A 22,689-nucleotide genomic window follows, 5' to 3' on the forward strand; every position below is an offset into this window, starting at 1 on the left:
AGCAGAGCACGTCAACTTAACCACTACGCCACTGGGCCAGCCCCTGAAACAGTTTTTTAAAGAAGAATTCAATAAATAAAATTTAAAAATGTAATCTGAACAATAGAGTTTAATGAACAATCCTTTGGAGAGGATTTAAACCTGGGACTGTAGGATAGGAATGCTGTACTATCTCTCCTTTAAGTATAAAGTGTGGGGGTGGCCCTGTGGTGTAGCGGTTAAGTGCGTGCGCTCCGCTGCTGGTGGCCCGGGTTCAGATCCTGGGCGTGCACCGATGAACTGCTTGTCAGGCCATGTTGTGGCCGCATCCCATATAAAGTGGAGGAAGATGGGCACGGATGTTAGCTCAGGGCCAATCTTCCTCAGCAAAAAGAGGAGGAGTGGCATGGATGTTAGCTCAGGGCTGATCTTCCTCACACACACACAAAAAAAGTATAAAGCGTATACTTCATAAAGCCAAACTGTGTCTCGGGCAAGTAATAAATAGTCCACAAAGAAAGTGAATGTGATAATAATGGCTTCCATCAGAAACACATGATACCTTAAGGCACTGTTATGTATAAGAAGAATATAATTACTACACTTTAAAAAATAGTTTCAATTAACCAAAGAGACAAAAAATTGAACTTTGTAGCAAAATGCAAACTTTCTACTTATATTAATTAAAAAAAAAAATGTAATGTCATAGGAGACTAATATTTACCTGAAAAAGAAACTTCATTAAAGCTTCTAATACTCATATAGATTTTATAAAAACAATATGCTCAAGGCCACAGAAATATAAAATATCCTTTTATAAACTCACTTTTCTTCTTGAAAAAGAGTCACCTATAAGCTTTTATTTTGAAAGAAATTTAAAGATGGTGATCGAGAAACCATAAGTATTTCCGGGTATGGCTGAAGGCCCATTTGCTTGTTATCTTTCAACTTTTGTACTATAACTTTGGCAAATTCTTCTCCTTGGATGTCAGTGGTGTCCAGTAATTGCCTGACTTTTGAGGTCCTTGTAGGTTTGGTACTAATGAGCTCATAGTCCTCCTTCATAATCAAGTCCCTGGACAGAAGGGCATCCAGCGACTGGTTAAGGCAGGCCTCAGTCATCTGGTTCACAATGTCTTCTCTCTTACTCTGGATCCACTGTTGGGCTATACCAGGCTGTAATCGCTCTGTAGAAGAGTAAGGGATGACAATTAAAAAGGCAAGGACAGACATGTAAAATTACACACACAAAAAAACCGCATAAAACCTAATTTTCCTATGATTGTGTCCATACGTAATACCAGTATTTTGGAGAATGCTGTTAATTTTCAGGAAACATTCAGATATCTGGGTTACCTCTTCCCTTCCCCTCCCATAAAAAGCACTGCCTTTTTATATGCTATAAATCATAGGGCAGGGCCGGCCCCGTGGCTTAGTGGTTAAGTGCGCGCACTCCGCTGCTGGCGGCCCGGGTTCGGATCCCGGGCGCGCACCGACGCACCGCTTCTCCAGCCATGCTGAGGCTGCGTCCCACATACAGCAACTAGAAGGATGTGCAGCTATGACATACAACTATCTACTGGGGATTTGGGGGGAAAAAATAAATAAATTAAAAAAAAAAATCATAGGGCAAAAACTACTTTATTTTTCAGTTTTGTTTTTGTTTTAATATAAAGGACACCTGCATATTTGTTAAATCAACAAATATAATTTGGCCTTTAGTGACATATTAAGTCACACCTCCTCCCAGCACTCCCTTCCTACTCAGATGTTCACAGAACACCATCTGGGCCTATTATTATACGTCAGCACTCAGACCTTCTGGGATTGGAAGTGCTTTCCTACTTAAGAAGGTATGTATTTATTACACTGAGGAAATAAAGACAAAACTTACTGTATGGCAAATCTTCTGAACATACAGATGTGAGGTAAATGGCATCATTTACAAAGTGTCTCACAGTAAATATTTACCTGAATTTCCCTCAGCTGAGAGTGAATTTATTATTGCTAAAGAGCACGGGGCAGTCTTGTGATCACAGAATGTCACCCGTTGAGCCGCAGAAGTGTTACTATCATGACTGTGATTTACTGGACAGTGATGCAGTATAGAATAGTCTTCAGTTTTTCCTATAAAACACAACATCTTTATTAGGAGTAGAATATTCCTCAGATATTCCTATTAGCTAAAATATCAACATCTGGGTCATAAAGAAGATAGTATTCAATGTCTTTAATTTTTCACTGCTATTAAAGCAGGTTCATAAACAAAATTCTGCAAGTAAATATGTTTTAGAACAAAAAAGGGTTTATACCGAATGTTTTTACCATACTCCTGTCTGTCCTACGTAAATTATAAATCACAGAATTTTGCTTCTTCACATAGTCCCATATTTCTTCTCTGTCTTCTTCCTCCTGCACTTTAAATGTGTCCTCTAAATCCATATATGATGTGTTTCTTGCTACACTCTCCTTTGGCAATCCTTTTCAACCTCAGGGCCTCAAGTGTCACCTCTCCTCCCAAATCTGTGTAATTTAATTCTATCTTCATTGAACCTCAGTCTTAACATTTTCAACAGCCCCACTAGATATCACCCTCGTATGTGCTGCTAAGCACCTCATATTAAAAAAAACATTAAAAACTTAATTATGGGGCCAGCCCCATGTTGTAGCGGTTAAGTTTGCGCACTCTACTTCAGCAGCCCAGGGTTCACAGGTTCGGATCCCGGGCACAGACCAACGCACTGCTTGTCAAGCCATGCTGTGGCAGCGTCCCATATAAAGTAGGGGAAGATGGGCACGGATGTTAGCCCAGGGCCAATCTTTCTCAGCAAAAAGCAGAGGACTGGCAACGGATGTTAGCTCAGGGCTAATCTGCCTCACAAAAGAAAAAAAAAATTAATTATTCATCTTAACTCTAAAATCTGTTTCAACGCCTATTTCTGTAAACAGCACCAATGTTCTCCCAGTCACCAGGCTTAACAACTTGTTTGGCTTTATATTTTCTTCTCTCTTCGCTCCTACAAGTAAAATGTTATAATGTCCTATCAGTGTGTCTTCCATAACATCTCACACCACTCTTCCCTTCTTATACTCTGGATCAGGTCTCATAATCATTCACCTGTACTACAGTAATAGACCAGCAGTCCCCTAATTGGTCTTCCCACCTCAAGTCTCCTTTTCCTTCCAAAATATCCTACATATTTCAGCCAATGTGGGATGAATCTTCCTAAAGCAAAAAATTTTATCATGTCACACCATTGCTCAAAAATTTGCAAGTTTGCTCCCTACCCAAGTAAAAAAGCCCAAATAGCTTAGCCTAGTGTTAGAATTGGTGATGGTATGACTCCACCCTACTGATCTTTTCTCTCTTTTCATTTACCCTCTTTACCAGCTAAATCCAATTACTCACTGTTCTCTGTGTTTTCTTGCTTCTGTGCCTCTATGTTGTTCTTTTGCCTGGAATGCCCATCTTCTATAACTATAGGTCTGACCTTCAGCCAGAAACAATTTCTTCACGATGACAACATGATACAGTGGAGTGACATGAATAATTTCTTCATGATGACAACATGGCACAGTGGAGTGACATGAAAATATTTATCAAAAGACCTGGCTTCGAGTCTTGGATTTGCCAGCTACAAGCTATATGATCCAGAAGTTCTGATCTTAAAAATCTGTAAAATGACGAAATCTCCCTCACAAGGTTGTTGTGAAAATATTTTGTAAAAAATGTTACTCTTCCACTGTAACGCCTTAGCTCCATATCCATATCTCTTAGAATACATCATTTTCTAACTCAAACTATGGTTACTTAGAAACATTTCTCCTCTTTCTTACAAGAGATTTTTTTGTATCTTTCCAGTGTCTAACATAATACCTCTAATACTTAAATGTACTTGTTGAACATCCCACTACTATTTTTACATCTTTAGACTGTCACTTTTAAAAATGAGTTATGAATGCAAATGACAGACATGTTCCATACAAACCATGCTTGCTTGCCAAGAATCTGATCTTGAAAGAAAATGGAAAACCTGCAAGTAACAGTGACTGAAAAACTTACGTACTAGATAAAAAATCATTGTCTTGAGGAGCCGACAGGGACTTTGAGGTTCTGGGAGAACCACCACATTTGTGGAGCTGAGAGGATTCACACGATTCCTAAAGTAAAGAGAGGATAAACGACTTAGATTGATGAAAAATCATTTTAAAAGTTATACAGCTTTAATTTCTAAATAGTTCTTGCTTTTGGCTTATGATAAATGAAGAATCAAAACTACTACAAACTAGGGCTGGCCCCATGGCTTAGCAGTTAAGTGCACGCGCTCCGCTGCTGGCGGCCTGGGATCGGATCCCAGGCGTGCACCGACGCACCACTTCTCCGGCCATGCTGAGGCGGCGTCCCACATACAGCAACTAGAAGGATGTGCAACTACTACATACAACTATCTACTGAGGCTTTGGGGAAAAAGAAAGAAAGAAAGAAAATTATAAAAAAAAAAAAATACTACTGGAAACTATACCTTTATGAAATTAAAGAAACTCATATATAAAATAACCAATATAAATGAACTCAATTTCCTTATCAACCCAAATGGGGAGGATAGGGCAATAATTAAATACTTTGGAAATCATTATTCGTCAATATTTTCTACATGATCTCAGAGGCTCTGTCTAGTGGTTGAGAAATTTGAAATCTGCAACTCCGGTTAACTACTGATTTACAGCAAATGCCTATTCTCAATGCCTCAGGTTCCTTCAAGATGAAGGGGTGAGAATCCATGAAAAAAGTAATGTAGACCTTGGCTCCACTCCCAGCTCTGTCATGGAATTACTGACTAACCTTCGACAAGGTATTTAAACTCTCTGGCTCTCAGTTTCTTTTTCTATATTATCTATCTAAAAATGTCCATGTATGGGCTCAAAGATCCAATGAGATAGTGTATATAAACTGTGTACTGTGCTTTAAGGTTCACTTTGAAGGTATCATTACTTTTCTGAATCTGTAAAAGGAACATATCTTATATATACTTAAAAGAAACAACTAATATGACATAAATCTGAAAGATCGCTACTAAGAAAATCTTTCTTTTTGGATAGCCACAAAAATAGCATTTTCCTTTTATTAATCATTGTAAGAAGTAAGGACAAGGCAGTTATCATAGTTATTTTACATTTGGATAGGAAGGCACAAATATTGTGGCAGAACTGTAATTAATGACTTGCCTATGTACTACCCTGTAACACCAATTCATCATATAAAACAATGACGGGGACAGAAGTCAATGCTAAACAAAAAAGCAAGGACTGTGATTTGATGAGATGAACAATGAACTAAGAATCAGGAGAGCTGGATTTCAAGTTGGAGATTGCCATGGGCTACCTAACAAATCCTAAAACCCCCCAAGCTTTAGTTTCCCATCTATAAAAGGAGTTAGACTAAATGATTTTTCATATTCTTCTCACATTTTCAGTTTATCAATATAATTTTTTTTACCTCTTGGAGACCATGATTTACAGATATGCTCAGAGATAACTCCATTTTCTTCTTGTCACATAAGTGAATAGTACTCGAAGCACTCTGTAACTGGAATGAATAGATATATGAACTTTAATTGGAGGTAATTAGGAGATTATATGAGTAAAATACAATCTACTTAACATATTTTATATCAAAATCAATGGAAAGGAAATCTCAATCAGTTGACCAAACAATATATAACTTACAGGTGGACACAGTGTAGAACAGGGGCAATAACTTTAGAGACGCAGACTGAAACCTGCCTCATATCAAGTGGTTACCCTGAGCAAACTATTGATCTCTCAAGGCTTCATCTTTAAAAATAGAATAATACCTACATGCAGGATTGTTCTAGAGATTAAATGAGACAATAAAGTGTTTGGTACAAACTAGATACTTAACAAATTTCGATGTGTGTGTCTATCTATCCATAATTATTAAACATTTATTATATTTTAGGCACTGTGCTTGTAAGTACTATTATTATTTTCATTTTACAGATAAGAAACTGAGGGCTAGACTAAGTAAAGGAGGCAGTGTGCCCTAATGGAATGATGGGGGTCATGTAGCCAGTCAGATCTGGTTTAGAATCCCAGGATACCTAACTGTTTGATCTTGGGCATGAGACTTAATCTCAACTTACCTATAAACTGGGGATAAGAATACCTATTTTGGAGGATTACTGTAAGGAGGATTAGAAGTAATATATGCCCTAAGGCCCCAAGATTACTTAGTAAGCATTCAATAAATGGTAGCTGTAAAGCAGATGATTTACTTAAATGCTATACTTCCGTATTAAAATCACTAAGTGATTTACTCCTGTCTATAAATCAGGCTTGGACTAGTTACCATCACTATTGAGTGATTTAAAATCAAACCTATCAGCCTGCTGTTTTTCCCCAAACCAACGTAAAGCCAATTGCTCTACAGAACTTTAGAAATTGGTGGGTTCCACACCCAGCCCTCCAGGATTCATACTTGTGACTGTCTGCTCCATTACAGGGGTAAGAAATTTTAGGATCAAAAAACTACTAATTATCTGCATATATAATCTATATCATCTATAATCTATATCATCTATAAATTGGGGATGATATTCTTGCCCTACTGGTTTCACAGAATTGATATAAGGATTTAAAAAAAAAAGTAACTACAACAACTCTAAGTGAAAACAATATAGCAACTTAAAAATACCAAAGCAAGTAATTAAATAGCATTCAAGTATTCAAAAATATACACTTTAAATTACTTTATTTAAAAAGCCAGGGGCTAGCCCCGTGGCGTAGCAGTTAAGTACGTGCGCTCTGCTTCAGCGGCCCGGGTGTCGGATCCCGGGCGCGCACCACTTGTCAGGCCATGCTGTGGCGGCGTCCCATATAAAGTGGAGGAAGATGGGCACAGATGTTAGCTCAGGGCCAGTCTTCCTCAGCAAAAGGGGAGGATTGGCATGGATGTTTAGCTCAGGGCTGATCTTCCTCACAAAAAAAAAGCCAAAATTTCTTCTAAAAATTAATAGTTTTAAATATAGATCCTAGTGTTTGCAGTCGTTTGGAGACAAAAAAGAAATTGAATGGTTCTCTTCCGTTTTATAACCAAGAAAACAGATCCTTCTATCCACCTTTGCTTGGAAGAAGAAGAGAAAATTGTGAGAGAAAAGGGAACTGAAACGATAAAGCAAAAAGAAATGTTATCAGAAGTTTGTATCTACTAAGTAGTGGAGAAACTAGAATGTTCTGGAAAAGACTGTACCTCCTCAGAAGTGAGGACGTCAGTGAAAAGTTATCAAAAGAATTAAAACACAGTTCCTCTTTAGTTCCTTAAAAAACTCAGGCACTAATATTGCCACTATCCATTTTTAGTATGGTAAAGGGTAGCTGTTTCCTTTATGCACTTCCCTTTTAAACCAAAGGTATGTCAATAGATCCAATAAACCACAAGAGGCCATTAGCAACGTCATTTAGCGATAAGTAAATTGTAGATTATGTCTCTTTACAATCCAAGAGTATGGATAATAAGTAATGATTTTTATTATCATATCTCAAATGCAATTTAATGAAACCCAGCAAGTGCTAAACTATGCTTACTTTGTCCCTAAAGGACTGTAGTTGCTTTTTAAACAACTTTTGATAATATTAAGAAAACCTTGCAGTAACAGGATCTACAAGAGCCAGAATGAGTAAATAAGACAATGGTTCTAGGTAATTCATATCAACTGCTACTTTAGTCTAAGCAACATCGAATGATTGAGTGGGAAAGTGAAAAAACAAATAAGCAATAAAAAAATACACTTTTTGGCCTCAATTCTTAATAAAAATTCTACAGTTTAACTTGGCAATAAATCTCAGAAAAGCCCAAGTACACTGAATAAAAAGAAGTGCAAGAACTCAGACATCTACTATTCTGTATGAATTAAAACTTTAGGGAGGGGCCGGCCTGGTGGTGCAAGCAGTTAAGTGCGCAAGCTCCGCTCCAGCGGCCCGGGGTTCGCCAGTTCAGATCCCGGGCATGCACTGACGGACCACTTGGCAAGCCGTGCTGTGGTGACGTCCCATATAAAGTGGAGGAAGATGGGCACAGATGTTAGCCCAAGGCCAGTCTTCCTCAGCAAAAAAAGCGGAGGACTGGCAGATGTTAGCTCAGGGCTGATCTTCCTCACAAAAAAAAAAAAAAAAAACTTTAGGGAAACAAATGTAGATTTAAAAAAAACCTCTAGTGATTTAGGGCATTCACTGTACACAATTGGCATTCATTATACATTTTTTTTAAAATAATTTTATTTATTTATTTTTTTTCCCCCAAAGCCCCAGTAGATAGTTGTATGTCATAGTTGCACATCCTTCTAGTTGCTGTATGTGGGACGCGGCCTCAGCATGGCCGGAGAGGCGGTGCGTCGGTGCACGCCCAGGATCCGAACCCGGGCCGCCAGCAGCGGAGCGCGCGCACTTAACCGCTAAGCCACAGGGCCGGCTCTCATTATACATTTTAAATTTACATTTGATATATGGGAATTCCTTGAAATCTGGAGGTGGCCATTTCAATGAAATGGAAAAGCTCTTTGGTGACAAAGGAAAGACAGTATTCACAGTCTGGTAAATTCTCCTCCCCCAATACTGTAGCCTACATCTGTGATAAGTATATAGATAAAAACTAAAGTAAACTAAACATCTCCATGACTAATATATAATTGTTTAAAGTTATAATTTCCAGCATTTCACTTAGCAATTTACCTTTGTTTTCTTTAGTTGAATAACAGCTTCAAGAAAAGTTATCTCTTCAAATGTTCTCAGAATTGGTTCAAGTTCTATTAAACATTCTAAATAAGAAAAAAAATACGATTTGAGGTCATATTGTTTCTAATCATTAAATTGAAAAATATAAATGCTAATATTTAACTGCTAAGGCCCTAAGTCAATTTTCCCCCAAAATGATGACATTCAACTGTCTTTTAAGAGCCTTTATTACAGGTAAAGACAGACGTATAGATCAATGGAATAGAATTGAGAATCTAAAAATAAACGCATACAATTATGGTCAATCACTTTTTGACAAAGTTGCTAAGGCAATTCAGTGCAGGAAAGGAGTGGATATCCACATGGAAACAGACAGATTTGACTCTTACCCTCACATCACACATAGAATTTTATTTGACATAAAATAAAAATAAATTTTATTTGAAATAGACCATGCACCTAAATGTAAATACAACAGAAAATCTTCATGATTTCAGGTTAGACAAAGAATTCTTAAAAAGATATGACATCAAAAACAGGATCCATAAAAAAAATTGATAATTGGACTTCAAATAAAACCGAAATTTTTTTGCACTTTAAAAGATGCTATTAAGAAAAATGAAAAGACAAGCTACAGTCTGGGAAAATATTTTTGCAAATCATGTTATCTGCTAAGGGACTTATATCTAGAATATATAAAGAACTCTGGCAACTTAATAATAAGACAAATAACCCAATTAAAAAATGGGCAAAAGAGGATATACAAATAGTTAAAAAGCACATGAAAATATGTTAACAGCATTAGTCATTAAAAATGCCTATTAAAATGACAATAAGATATCACTCCATATTTACTAAAATGGCTATATTAAAAAAACATACAATAACAAGTATTGACAGTGATGTTGAGAACCTGAAAACCTCATGCACTGCTGGTGGGAATATAACATGATGCAACCACTTTGGAAGTTTGGCAGTTTCTTAAAAACAAAAGTTAAATTTACCATACAACCCAGCAATTCAACTCATAGGTAGTTACCTAAAAGAAATGAAAATATATGTTCACACAAAGACTTGCATATGAACGGTCATAGCAGCATTATTCATAATAGCTAACAAGCAGAAACAATCATAATTACTACCACTACTACAATAACATATGAACTTGCTGCTCAAGGGAGAAGCCAGGGCTCCAGATATAAAATTGAGTGTCACTAACATATAGATGGTATATAAAGCCATAGTCTGGACTGGATCACCTAGGAAGAAGAGTATAGATAGCAGGGTTAAGGACCCATATTAGAGCTCTGAGGCATTAAAACAGTCAGAAATTGAGTAGAGGAAGGGAGAAAGAGATTGAGGGAAAGAAGACAGTAGTCTCTTGTGTCTTAGAAGCCATCAAAGGAAAAGTTTCAAGCAGAGAATGGTCAGTCATGTTTAATTTGCCAAGAGGTCAACTAAGATAAGCAGGACTTTCCAACATCACCATCATTGGTAAACTGAACAAATGTCGTTTCAGGGGAGATATGAAAACAGAAGACTTATCTAAGTATGTTAAAAAATGAATTAGAGGGAAAGAAGTAGAGACAAGAAGTATGGACAATTCTTACAGGGTGTTTAGCTCTGAATGAGAGCAGAAAAATGAGGCGGTAGATGAAGGATGTTATGGGGTCAAGATTTTTTTTCTTGATAAGATAGGAGATAATAATAGAATATATCTGTATGACAGTAGAATGATCCTATAGACAAGCAGAGATTGGCAATGCAAAGGCTGAGAGAGAATATAAGGAACAGAATGCTGGGGAGGGGAAGAGAATGGTACCCAGAACACAAGCGATACTGTTTCCATTTGTATATGTATGTGGACATTTTTTTCCACTGTAAAAGAAATAAGGCAGGAAAGATGGATACAAGCACAACTAGATCTGCAGATCTGGCAGAAGAACCAGGAGGGAGTTCCCTCTCACGGTTTCTATTTTCTCCACGTAGTGTGAGAACGGTGATCAGCTCAAATGAAAGATGGAGCATAGGGTGCAGGAGGTTTAAGAATAAAGTACAATGTGCATTACCTCAGTCTTCTCTTCCTAAGTTCAGAATCTATTAAGAAAAGACACAGAATAAAGATAGATGGTGATCAAAATATCACCTTTATTACTGATAAAGCTAACTGGAGAATGTATCTTTAGATCTGGGGCCAATGGGCTTGGTAATACTTTACCCCTGTAGTTGACAGCTTTATTCACTCAGCCACAGGCCTCACCCTGCTTCCACAGGGGGGAGTAGAAAATGTGTGCATCCTTTAGACAGGGACTTCTAAAAGAAGGAGAAAACTGAGAAGGGACAAGATAAACTGAAGCATACTCAGTTTTTCTCCAAAATTAACAAATGAGATAAGTCTGAGGAGAAATGTCTGAGGGACAGATAGAAGTTGGAAATGTTCTTCCCTTACTTTCCTTCTTGGGAATTGAAATGGAATTTCATCTTCATTTTGAAAGCATGAAAAATGGGACTTGCGTCTCTCCTCCAGCAGTATAAGATGACCATCTAAGACAGCAATTCTCAAACTTTTAGGTCTTAGGACTCTTCAAAATTATTGAGTACCCTAGGGGGCGGGCCCCATGGCGTAGTGGTTAAGTGTGCGCGCTCCGCTACTGGAGGCCCGGGTTCGGATCCCGGGCGTGCACCGACATACCACTTGTCAGGCCATGCTGTGGCGGCGTCCCACATAAAATGGAGGAAGATGGGCACGGATGTTAGCCCAGGGCCAATCTTCCTCAGCAAAAAGAGGAGGATTGGCATGGATGTTAGCTCAGGGCTGATCTTCCTCAAAAAAAAAAAAAAAATTATTGAGTACCCCAAAGAGCTTTTGTATAAGTGGATCATAGCTATTGATATTTACTATATTAGAAATTAAAACTGAGAAAATTTTAAAATATAAGAGTATATGAGAACACATTCCATTATCTGCTGGAGCAATGATATCATCACACCTCATTTAGCCTCTGGAAAAACCCATTATATACTCTTGAGAGGATGACAGGGAAAAGGGAAAATAATATCTTAGTATTTATTATTTTGAAAACAGTTTTGTTTTGTGAACCTCTTATAAGAGTCTCAGGGAGCAAATCCCCCCAGGAGTCCCCACACCACACCTTAAGAACAGTTGAAACATCAGAATGGAACAGTAGATGTATTTGAGAAGCATAATAGAATTGCTAAGTAGTGTTTAGTGCCCGCTTTTGGCCATTAATTTAAAGAGAAAGCAGTGACTTCCACTTCTGGCCAAGACGGAGTTAACGAGGACCAATTTTCCCTCCTGCCTGAAATAACCAAAAAAGCCAGACAAAATATATGCACAGTGGTCTTCAAGACACTGGATATCAGAAAACAAAGGACAGTGATCTCTGCGACGGGGAAACAAATGAGGTGAGACTTATGACTGCCCGGGCTTGCTGCCTTGAGAGTTTCTAGCTTTCTACAGTTTCCCATAGAGAGAGGGAAGTGATGTGGAGCCTGGGACACTCAGAGTTGAGGAGAGGGGGGCTGAGAGTCTGGGCAGACCAAGGCAGACAGAGTTCATAGGACAGAGTACCAGAGAGGAGAGAGGTGCACAGAGGGAGAACTCCAGAGATCTGCAGAGGGTTCCTCTCAAGTGTTCAGCAGTACCGATCAACGCAGGGTGGAAAAGTCAGTAAGCCAAAGGCCAAAGTCTTCAATGAACAATAGGGAAAACCCACAAAGCTCTTAGAGAAGTAAGAATGGCCTGATGGCATGATCTTTAAAAGAGCTAGAAATTTTAAGGAATGGAGAAGAAACTACTATTTGGAAGTGGCAGTAGAGACAAAGAAGATATATACCCTCCCACATGGGAAATAAGACATAACATGTGAACCTATTATTTTAGCACTTTTTGATTTTTTAAATATAATGCTGATGAGCACTGGACATAAGTTTTGAATGGAAAATATATTTCATTGCTTTTTTAGTTGAAATGAAGATTCCCAGTCTGTGGCTTGTCTTTTTATTTTTTCTTAGCATCTTTTGAAACGCAAAAATTTTCAATATTTTTGAAATCCAATTATCAATTTTTTTAAGGATCTTGTTTTTGACGTCATATCTACGAACTCTTTGCCTAATCCAAGGTCATGAAGATTTTCTCTTCTGTTTGCATTTAGGTGATGATCCATTCTAACCTCTGAAATAAATCTTAATTCTGTCTAACTCTTCTATCTCCAGGATTACCACCTTAACTAGAAAACTCCTGCAAGAGTCTCCTAGCTGGGCTCCTTGTTTCCACTCTTGCTCTTCTCCAATGAATTTTCCACATAGGAGCAAGAGTGATTTCTCCTAAACTTAAATTAGATAATGTCATTTCCCTGCAAAACACACTTTAATGGCTTACCATGGTACTTGGAATAAAAATCTAACCTTTTTATAACAGCCAACAGCCTCTTCTTACCTTTCCAGCCTCATCTCATATTCTTCCCTTCCTTGCTCACTATATTCCAGCTCTCAGGCCTTCTTTTTGTTCTTTGCAAATACCAAACTTTCTTCTTCCAGCCTCGGGTGGGGCCTTTCCCTTGCGGTTTCTCTGCCTGAAATACTCATCCTTTAGCTTTTGAATGGCTAGCTCCTTTTCAAGCTTAAAATTTCAGTTCAAATATTTATTCCTAAGTAAAGGGCTTTCCTCCCCTCCCTTATATTATCTTGCTTATTTCCTTAAAGGATTTCCACAATTTATAACTTGTTTATTCATTTGTTTCTTCTCTGCCTTCTCAACTAGAATGCGAGCTCCAGGAATTTAGCAACTTAGACTGTCTCGTTCACTACTCCGTTCCAGTGCTCCCCTGAGTATGTAGCACATGGTAGGTGTTCAATAAATACTTGTTGAACACATGAATGGAACCACCCTATCAGATGATTTCTCTTTTCTGTTAGGAATTCTCAATTCTGCGCTAGAAGCAGTTACCCTTTTATAAATGCTATGAATAACAAGAGTAAAGAGAATTAAAACAAACAACAACTTTGAGTTTCTCATCTAACTTGTGTAATTTTTCAAGGAATATTTTATTCATAGTATCTTCACTATTTTTGTAATTCAAAAGGTCAAAATTAAAATTGTATGCTCACTTAAGAAAGACGGTCTTTCATCTGGATTTTGCGCCCATCCACTTTCTATTAGAGAGATCATAAGTGCTCGATGAGGTATATCAAATGGCAAACTTTCTTCATTAGTGTCAGGTCGATGTCCTTGTGACACACTATACATAATCTGCAAAGGATTGGTGACTTCTGTCAAAACAAATATATTTCATTTATTAGAAATATTTTATGTTTCAATATATTAAATACATTCTAAAACCAACCAAATGAAAATGAAGGAATCATAAAATCTTAAAAATAATTCATTACCCGCTGTACTCCCTGTGGGAGTTTATATCCTCATCTCATTAATTTTGGGCTTGGCCACGTGATTTGATTTGGCCAATACAATGTGAGTAGAGCAAAGCAAAGTGGAGCTCAGCAGAGCTGAGCAGAACTTGATAGAGCCAAGGGCCACAGCAACTAATATCTAATGTGAATGAGAAATAAATGTTTATTTTGTAAGCTACTGAAATTTTGAGGTTGTTTGTTACACAGCAAGCTGACTTACACAAACCTCAAAATAAAGAAATAATGTTATCAGAAAATTTAAAAATTATTCTTCAGTGTTTTCTGGTTGTTTTGAAAGAAGCACTAACTAAATTTTCATATAAAGAGTTTCACGGTTGGAATGAATCTTAGAAACAGCATTCAAAATTCTGATTTTTCAGATTAAAAAAATGAGGACTTGAGGTTTAGCAGCTTGATCATAGAGCTAACTACTCTCAGAACAAGAATGAGAATCTACATTTTTATGATCCTTAATCTAGTACACTTTCCAGTATACGGTGGATTCACAATTGATAAACTGTTATGTTTTTATAGTGTGTTTTCCACAAAATGAATGGTAGGCAGATTTAAAATAAAATGAGCTTTAGATAGTTGTGAGTGCGGCCTACAAACCTGATGTTATCTAGAATACGGAAATCAAAGTACACTTACCTTCAAAAGGCTGTTTTCTGGATAAGACTTCCCATGTGATAACTGCATAGCTGTTTAAGATAAAAATATACATATTACATTATAATCTCCCTTGCATAATAATCTAAAATAGCACTGTTTATTATTTTTATTTTTTTAAAATAATTTTATTTATTTATTTTTCCCCCAAAGCCCCAGTAGATAGTTGTATGTCATAGTTGCACATCCTTCTAGTCGCTGTATGTGGGACGTGGCCTCAGCATGGCCGGAGAAGCGGTGCGTCGGTGCGCGCCCAGGATCCGAACCCGGGCCGCCAGCAGCGGAGTGCGCACACTTAACTGCTAAGCCACGGGGCCGGCCCCTAAAATAGCACTAAGTTTAAAAGCTGACTGTGGAGATACCATTTTTGAAAGTGTTAACGTAGTGGAATGCTGTATAAAGAATCACCATCTACAACCAAGATGATGAATGTTCATATACAGTTTTGTTTTGAAAGGGAATTAATCCTAAATTGAAAAATTAGAAATTACTGTAGGGGCTAGCCCGGTGGCCCAAGCGGGTTAAGTGCGCGTGCTCCGCTGCGGCATCCTGGGGTTTGCCAGTTCGGATCCTGGACGTGCACCAACGCACCACTTGTCAAGCCATGCTGTGGTGGCGTCCCATATAAAGTGGAGGAAGATGGGCACAGATGTTAGCCCAGGGCCAGTCTTCCTCAGCAAAAAAAAAAAAAAAAAAAAAAAAAAAAGAGGAGGATTGGCAGATGTTAGCTCAGGTCTGATCTTCCTTACAAAAAAAAAAAAAAAGAAATTACTGCAATAAAAACTTGAAGTTAGGGCTGTCCCCATGGCCTAGTGGTTAAGTTCAGCATGCTCTGCTTTGGCGGCCTGGGTTTGCAGGTTCGGATCCTGGGCGCGGACCTACACCACTCATCAGCCATGCTGTGGCAACGACCCACATATAAAATAGAGGAAGAATGGCACAGGTATTCACTCAGGGCTAACCTTCCTCAGCAAACAAACAAACAAACAAACAAAATAAAGGGGCCGGCCCATTGCGTAGCGGTTAAGTGCGCGCACTCTGCTGCTGGCGGCCCAGGTTCGGATCCCAGCTGCGTACCGAGGCAGCGCTTGGCAGGCCACGCTGTGGCAGCATCCCATATAAAGTGGAGGAAGATGGGCACAGATGTTAGCCCAGGGCCAGTCCTCCTCAGCAAAAAGAGGAGGATTGGCATGAATGTTAGCTCAGAGCTTATCTTCCTCACACATACACACAAAAAAAACAAAATAAAACGAAGTTATAGGCAAGGATAACTCGTTGTGGATAATTTAATCATTCTTGAACACCCAGATAAGCTATGCCCTTAATTAGATGATTTTATTTTTCACACAAAATAAAGAGCAATAAAAAAGAATGTCTTATGTAGCCCTATACTATTGAATTTTTTCTAGTCTAAGTACTGTCTCCTTTGGTAGTGTTAAGTGTTAACCACACTGTTTCCCTCCCCCCATCCAAGTCAAATATGGTAAAAACTGGAGCATTATATTATAAACCGACAGGACAATAAAATTTTTCCAAGGATATAAAAGTGGCTTAAAAGGAAGGAATCTTTAATTTTAAAAGTAGTCACGCTGGTCTCTAATTTATTTTCACCACACTTATGAGAGAATAAAAATCACACTTCAAAATCGGGGCTGGCCGTGTGGCATAGTGGTTAGGTTCAGCACACTCTGTTTTGGCTGGGTTCTCGGGTTCAGATCCCAGGCGAGGACCAACATCACTCATCAGCCATGCTGTGGCGGCATCCTACATACAAAATAGAGGAAGACTGGCACAGATGTTAGCTCAGGGCTAATCTTCCTCAAGCAAAAAAAGAGGAGGACTGGTGACAGATGTTAGCTCAGGGTGAATCCTCCTCAGCAAAAAATAAATAAATAAATAAATAATCACACTTTAAAATGTAGCTTCAAAATTCTGATTAATTAAACTTGTTTTTTCAGACAAGTTAACTCCGAGCAAAAGTAACATACTATACCTATATATATCATGCTTGACACTGGCCCTTGATTTTTGTCCAGGTTCATAGTTTTCAGGTGGCATATAGATAATTGTCCCTCCTTCTGGTGCAGATTTACTACTTCGTGATTGTGAAAGGGACATCATGCGCCATTTTGATAAACCAAAATCTGCAATCTATAAGTGAAAAGAATAAATAATTGAATTAAAAAATATTCTCTTTAAAAAAATCCAAGAATTGACTATCTTTGTTTATACTCATTGTATTTAGATTTAAGACCAGGAGAAATATCGTCTATATTAATACTTTATTTCTATATATTTCACCAGTTTCTTAATAAATTGGATTCCATAATACTGAGTGCAATAACTCTAGAAGCAATACATACTGATTTCAAGTTTAGCACATGATACAAATTTTAAAAGGGAGACTAAGTTTTGAAAAACTAAAGAGGAGTATTTTTTACCTCATAATCTGAATGAGTGTATACACTGAACACTACTTTTTATGATGAGCAGCTTTATAGCATGTGCTTTTCAAATTCACCTACACCTCACAGAACTGCTAAACTACTCATATCTCTTATGATTATCACTGAGTATTGTTTACAACTCAGGTTTATATGTTGTTATTTATAATGCGCTAAAAATAATATCCTTAAGTTTTAAAATAAGCAAAAGCCCAATACAGCTTAGCTCATTATCATATGATTTATGTCTACCACTGAAAGAAACATATCTCTTGGCAACAGTATAGTTAGCAATATAAATCATATTTATGTCCATGACAATGAGGGCCTAAAGAATTATCAGGGACAAACATTCTGTACTTTTGATATGTCCTTTATACTTTTACTTCACTTGTGAATCTTGTGCAGATGTTATACAATATTTTCCAACTCTCAAATATTTAAAAAGTTCCTTATTTTTTTAAAAAATAGAAGATAAAATGTACGAATGGAAACAACGTTTAGTGGACAAAAGAATATGGGAAAACTTTAAAGACATTTAATTTAAATTACTTAGACCTTTACACGGCATAATTTCTAAGTCAACAGAGTGGAATGAGCTCCATCCAGTACATGATGTGTGTTTTAATTATTTAACTCATATCTTTACTAGTTTTAACAGAAGAAATTTGTTTAGTGTGTAGATGAATTTGAGATAAAAAACATTATGGGTCCCACTCCAAAAAGGGAGGGGATGGACCATATGAATCTTTCATAAATTATTATAATAAAAAGGAAAGTCTAAGAAAAACAAAATTAGAAAAGACCAAGAGAACATGGTGCCAATACATGAAGAGCTAAGCTGGACTGATTTTAAAATGCAACATAGCATGTGATTAAGAACACGGGTTCTGGAGGCTAGATTATTTAGATTTATATTCCAATTCTACCACTTAATTAGCTGTGTGACCTTGAGCAAGTGTTTCAATTTCTCTGTGCCTCAGACTGACCATCTGTAAACTGGGGATAATAATAGTATCTATATCATAGGGTTGTATTGAGAAAATTAAATGAGTTATTCTAAGCAAGGTACTCAGAACAATATCTGGTACATAATAAGTGATCTATATGTGTTACTATTATTAATGTTTTGTACACAAGAACCAATCCCTAAAGGTTGCTCTTATTCATACAATACCAACGAGCACAGTGTGGAGTTCCAGGCCGTGAATCACTTTCGGGTGGTATTAAGACTCTAGGGATCACATATCCCACTTACTCCTACCTGGCATTGCAAACTCTATTCCTCCTACCCACCATCTAAAAGCAAAAACAGTACTCTGGTTGCACATTTGCCAGGATAATAAGCATTACTATAATAAGTAAAGTTTATTTTTGTGCCACAGTGAAAAATGCTAAAAAAATAAATTGGGGATGTGGTCTCCTCTTATGCCTGAACGATAATTTGCTGTTGGAGAAAATGTATTCCTAAATTTGCTTCCTTATGTGCTCCTTTTACTTCACCTAAGATCTTCACCTTTGCATTTTCAAACCTGGCCTAGAAACCTTAATCAGAACTCCCTCTATCTACCAATTGAGTTTGGCTTCCACATGGAACCATACTTCTCCCCTTCCTCTCTTACAAACAGTACCATATATGAAAGACATGATTCATTACATCTGGATCTTTCTCAGAAGAAAAAAGTGAAGCATGTGATGGGAGGAATAAGAGTTCCATGATTTCTTGAGTATCTTGATAAATTTATCATTTAACAATGAAGACAAGAGAATAGGAACCTTTGCATTCTACAGAAGACCTTAACATGCATTTTAAAGCTAAAGGTTTTCTTTTTAATTAAAAAGATGGTAAAAAAATTAGAAGATATTAAAATACACTACTCATAAAAATCATCCATAATCACCCTACTGGAATAGCTAGTTTCATTTACATATATTACTCATATCTGTAAAACTATACAGCTATCATCAGCAAAAAGCTATGAAGAACAACCTCTAAATATTCTGGTTTTCACACAAGACTGACAGAATAGCAGAGAAAGTAAAGAAGGTACATATAAATATTTCCTTTTCCAAGAAGACTATCATTGCTTCATTTGTATCTAAGACGCACTAATGGACACCTGATCGACAGATAACCAAACTAAATGTATTCTTTTTAAAGGAGAAAAGTCTCAATTGATCTTAATTGGTAGTAAATATTTTTCATTTAGATACTATGTTTCTGGTTAGCATTCCAGCAAGAAAAATTACTTCAAAAAACTATAGCAAGGTGTGAATTTCCATTTAATTTCATTAAGTTTTTATTTATTTATTTTTTTTGTGAGGAAGATCAGCCCTGAGCTAACATCTGATACCAATCCTCCTCTTTTTTCTGAGGAAGATTGGCCCTGGGCTAACATCCATGCCCATCTTCCTCTACTTTATATGGGATACCACCACAACACGGTTCGACAAGCAGTGCGTCGGTGCGCGCCCAGGACCCGAACTGGCAAACCCTGGGCCGCCATAGCGGAGCGCAAGCACTTAACTGCTTGCACCACCAGGCCGGCCTCACCATTATTAAGTATTTTTAAAGATGGTGTGTACGTCATTTAAAGGTCCTTCCAAGAAGATAGGTAGATCAAGTTAATTCTTACTTTTTCATGAGTCACTGATGAACTTTCACTTTTAAGGCACATTTATAAAGTAAAAAGGGGAGACACAGAGGATGCATATAAAAGAGTGTTGCTAATTTATAGGAACAGTATCTGTATGTGCTAAAATTAATAAAAATTACAAAAAATATACAAAGCCGAACTATTTTAAATTCTACTTATATCAAAGAAAGACCAAGGGTACCCTATTGACCAATGAAAAAGAGAAAGTAGGGATCATCACCTATTAGTTTGGTTCTGTTTTCTCTATCAAGAATAATTTCTGGACTGAGATAAAGAAAATAAAGGGGGTTGAAAGGTTTATAAAGTATAAGTCTCAGGTTATTTTATATATATTCAGGTTATTGAGAATCCTTGCAAATACCTCCATGGTGCTGTTAGTGTTCTTTGTAGAATGGAATGCAGAGGTACTATAGGATATGAGAAACGTAAATGTCATTCTGATTTTTAAAAAGAAAAAAAAAATGTTGATTTAGCAAATATACATACTGGTAGGAGACTATCCTTAATCCCTGGGTAAAAAAATTTAGAAAATTTTATAGAAGGGATACTTTATGAGTAATTAATGAAAAAGCCAGCAAGAATTCACGAAAAACAAATTATATTAGACCAGTGGTCAATTTCAGACCTCATGTGATACATCCCAAGTGCCTGGCACAATGCCTAGCACACCACAGTTGCTCCACAAATACTTACTGAATAAAGGAATGACTGACTTCATTTCTTTTTTTTTGACAGTATTGCTATTGCCAAAGAGTAAATATAAAAACAGTTTGTATACTATAAAACATTTTGATGTACTTTAATAATAACATACTTGACTATAAAGACAGCAAGCCTATCTGGTATATATAGAAGATCTGGAATTTATTCAACAAACATTTACTGAATGCTTCTATATGGCATGTACTGACCATGTGGCAGTTAACAAAACAGACTAAATTTCTGCCTTCATGGAGCTTACATGCTACTGAGGGAGACGGTCAATAAACATCTTAATAAAACAATGTTATGTCTGATGGTGAAAAATACTATGAAGAAGCATAAATCAAGGTATGAGGATAGAGAGGAACTGGCTGGGTGGTCAGGGAAAGCCGCTCTGATAATGAGGCTGAAGAAGGAGAGGGAAGTGAGCCATGAGGCTATCTGGGAAAGCAGTCAAGCAAGGACTCTCATAATCTTCTTATGGACAAAATGGAAGGAATACTCTTTTAGAAGTATTCAAAGCGCACTAACTGATTATTCTCCAATAGTGCTGCTTAACAAAAGGATTGACATTGACCTGGAGGGAGGTTCTTAGCACCATGTGGCAGCTATGATCTGAGCTCTCTACTGGTTAACATTTAACCATGACTTGAAAATACAAAAAACCAGCTAATTAAATTCTAGGAGAGAAAGTTACAACTCCTGGACTACAAAAACAACATTCAAAAAGGTCTTAAGAGGCTGAGGTGATCATTCAAATCTAACAAGATAAAATTTGCTGATGTCCAGAAAGTATTCTGTAAAGCACATGATAAGGCGATGTGGCTTAAGAAACAATACATGAAAAAAAGAACCTCTCAGGGCTTTTTGTTGACGCTAGCCCAATTTGAATGCTGTGATATGGCTGCCCTCCAAAAGCTGACGAATTATTAAGAAACTATAAGGTACAGTATCTAGGACCATTCAATTCTACATTCAACAGACCACATCAAGAATATTTTGTTCAGTTCTGAGGATCAAAATTTAAGAGAGATTTAAATGCAGATGCATCTAGATAGCATCTGGGGTTAAAACCCATGTAATAAGGAAATTGGTTGAAGGAACTAAGGATGTTCAGCAGGGGAAAGAATGAAACATAAGTGTATGTAAGGGGCAAGGGGATTATAGTTATCTTTAAATATCTGAGGGGCTGTCATGTGGAAGTAAAATTGGACTTAACTCAGTTTATCACAAAGAGTAGAACTAGGAACAACGGGCAGAAGCAACAGGAAAGGGGTTTTGACTGATCACATAAGAAAGTGTCACAGTCATTTAAGCATGGATGTTAAGACTCCCCTGTCATAGGATAACTGCCTTAGGAGACGAGGGATAGTTGTAGTGAGGATTGAGGAGACTAGCTGACCACTAGGGTACTTCTACTTGCATAGTTCTATAATCGATGTTACAGATTAGTATCTTTTTTTTTTTTTTTTTAGCAATACTGAGGCAGCAGCAGCAACACTGAGGCAGCAGCTTGCTTCCCCCTTTATTGAGAGGAAGAACCTTCAAAAAAGGTTTTTCATTTTACTTCTCTTTCATTTTTTTGGTATTAATTTTCCTATTGTTCCAACTTCTCTATTACTTATTTATTTGAACATTTTTCACATTTATAATAATTTTTAACTATGTATATTATTGTGGTAAGTATAGCAAAATAATATACAAAAATAAAGTGAGTTACATTTAGTATTAATTACTAAGCAACTACTTTTTATTTACTGTCATCAGTTAGATATAGGGTAACTGTGAAATCACTACTATAGCTGATGCCTCTACGTACCTAAATCTTATACTTTATATGAAAATTAATTCAAAATAATAAAATTAATTCAAAAACATAAAACTATATAACTTAGAAGATAACATAGAAGAAAGTCTTCAATACCTAGGGCTTGGTCAAGAGTGCTTAGACATGACAGCAAAAGCACGATCATAAAAGAAACAAAATCAGTTACATTTCATGAAAATTAAAACTTTCATTCTGTGAAAAACCCTGTTAAAAGGATGAAAAGAAC

At 37.0% G+C, this 22,689-nt stretch overlaps 1 protein-coding gene across 4 annotated transcripts in view; it reads right to left on the reverse strand.

Moving 5' to 3' along the window:
- Positions 1-779: 779 nt before the first annotated feature.
- RIPK2 (receptor interacting serine/threonine kinase 2) overlaps positions 780-22,689 on the reverse strand; it is a 32,248-nt gene continuing 10,338 nt past the window's right edge. For 3 of the 4 annotated variants that reach the window (XM_087447708.1, XM_004431151.3, XM_087447707.1), the window contains 8 exons: positions 16,826-16,983; positions 14,815-14,864; positions 13,861-14,022; positions 8,728-8,813; positions 5,477-5,566; positions 4,047-4,140; positions 1,951-2,106; positions 780-1,166 (listed from right to left, as the gene is read on the reverse strand). In XM_087447708.1, coding sequence (XP_087303834.1) covers positions 829-1,166; positions 1,951-2,106; positions 4,047-4,140; positions 5,477-5,566; positions 8,728-8,813; positions 13,861-14,022; positions 14,815-14,864; positions 16,826-16,983 — 1,134 coding nt within the window. In that variant the 3' untranslated portion in view covers positions 780-828. The remainder of the gene's footprint in view (positions 1,167-1,950; positions 2,107-4,046; positions 4,141-5,476; positions 5,567-8,727; positions 8,814-13,860; positions 14,023-14,814; positions 14,865-16,825; positions 16,984-22,689) is intronic. The other variant, XM_087447706.1, reaches the window with a different exon arrangement.

The sequence above is a fragment of the Ceratotherium simum genome, chromosome 23, assembly GCF_057802395.1.
Source record: "Ceratotherium simum simum isolate JZ-2026a chromosome 23, ASM5780239v1, whole genome shotgun sequence".
Taxonomy (NCBI): domain Eukaryota; kingdom Metazoa; phylum Chordata; class Mammalia; order Perissodactyla; family Rhinocerotidae; genus Ceratotherium; species Ceratotherium simum.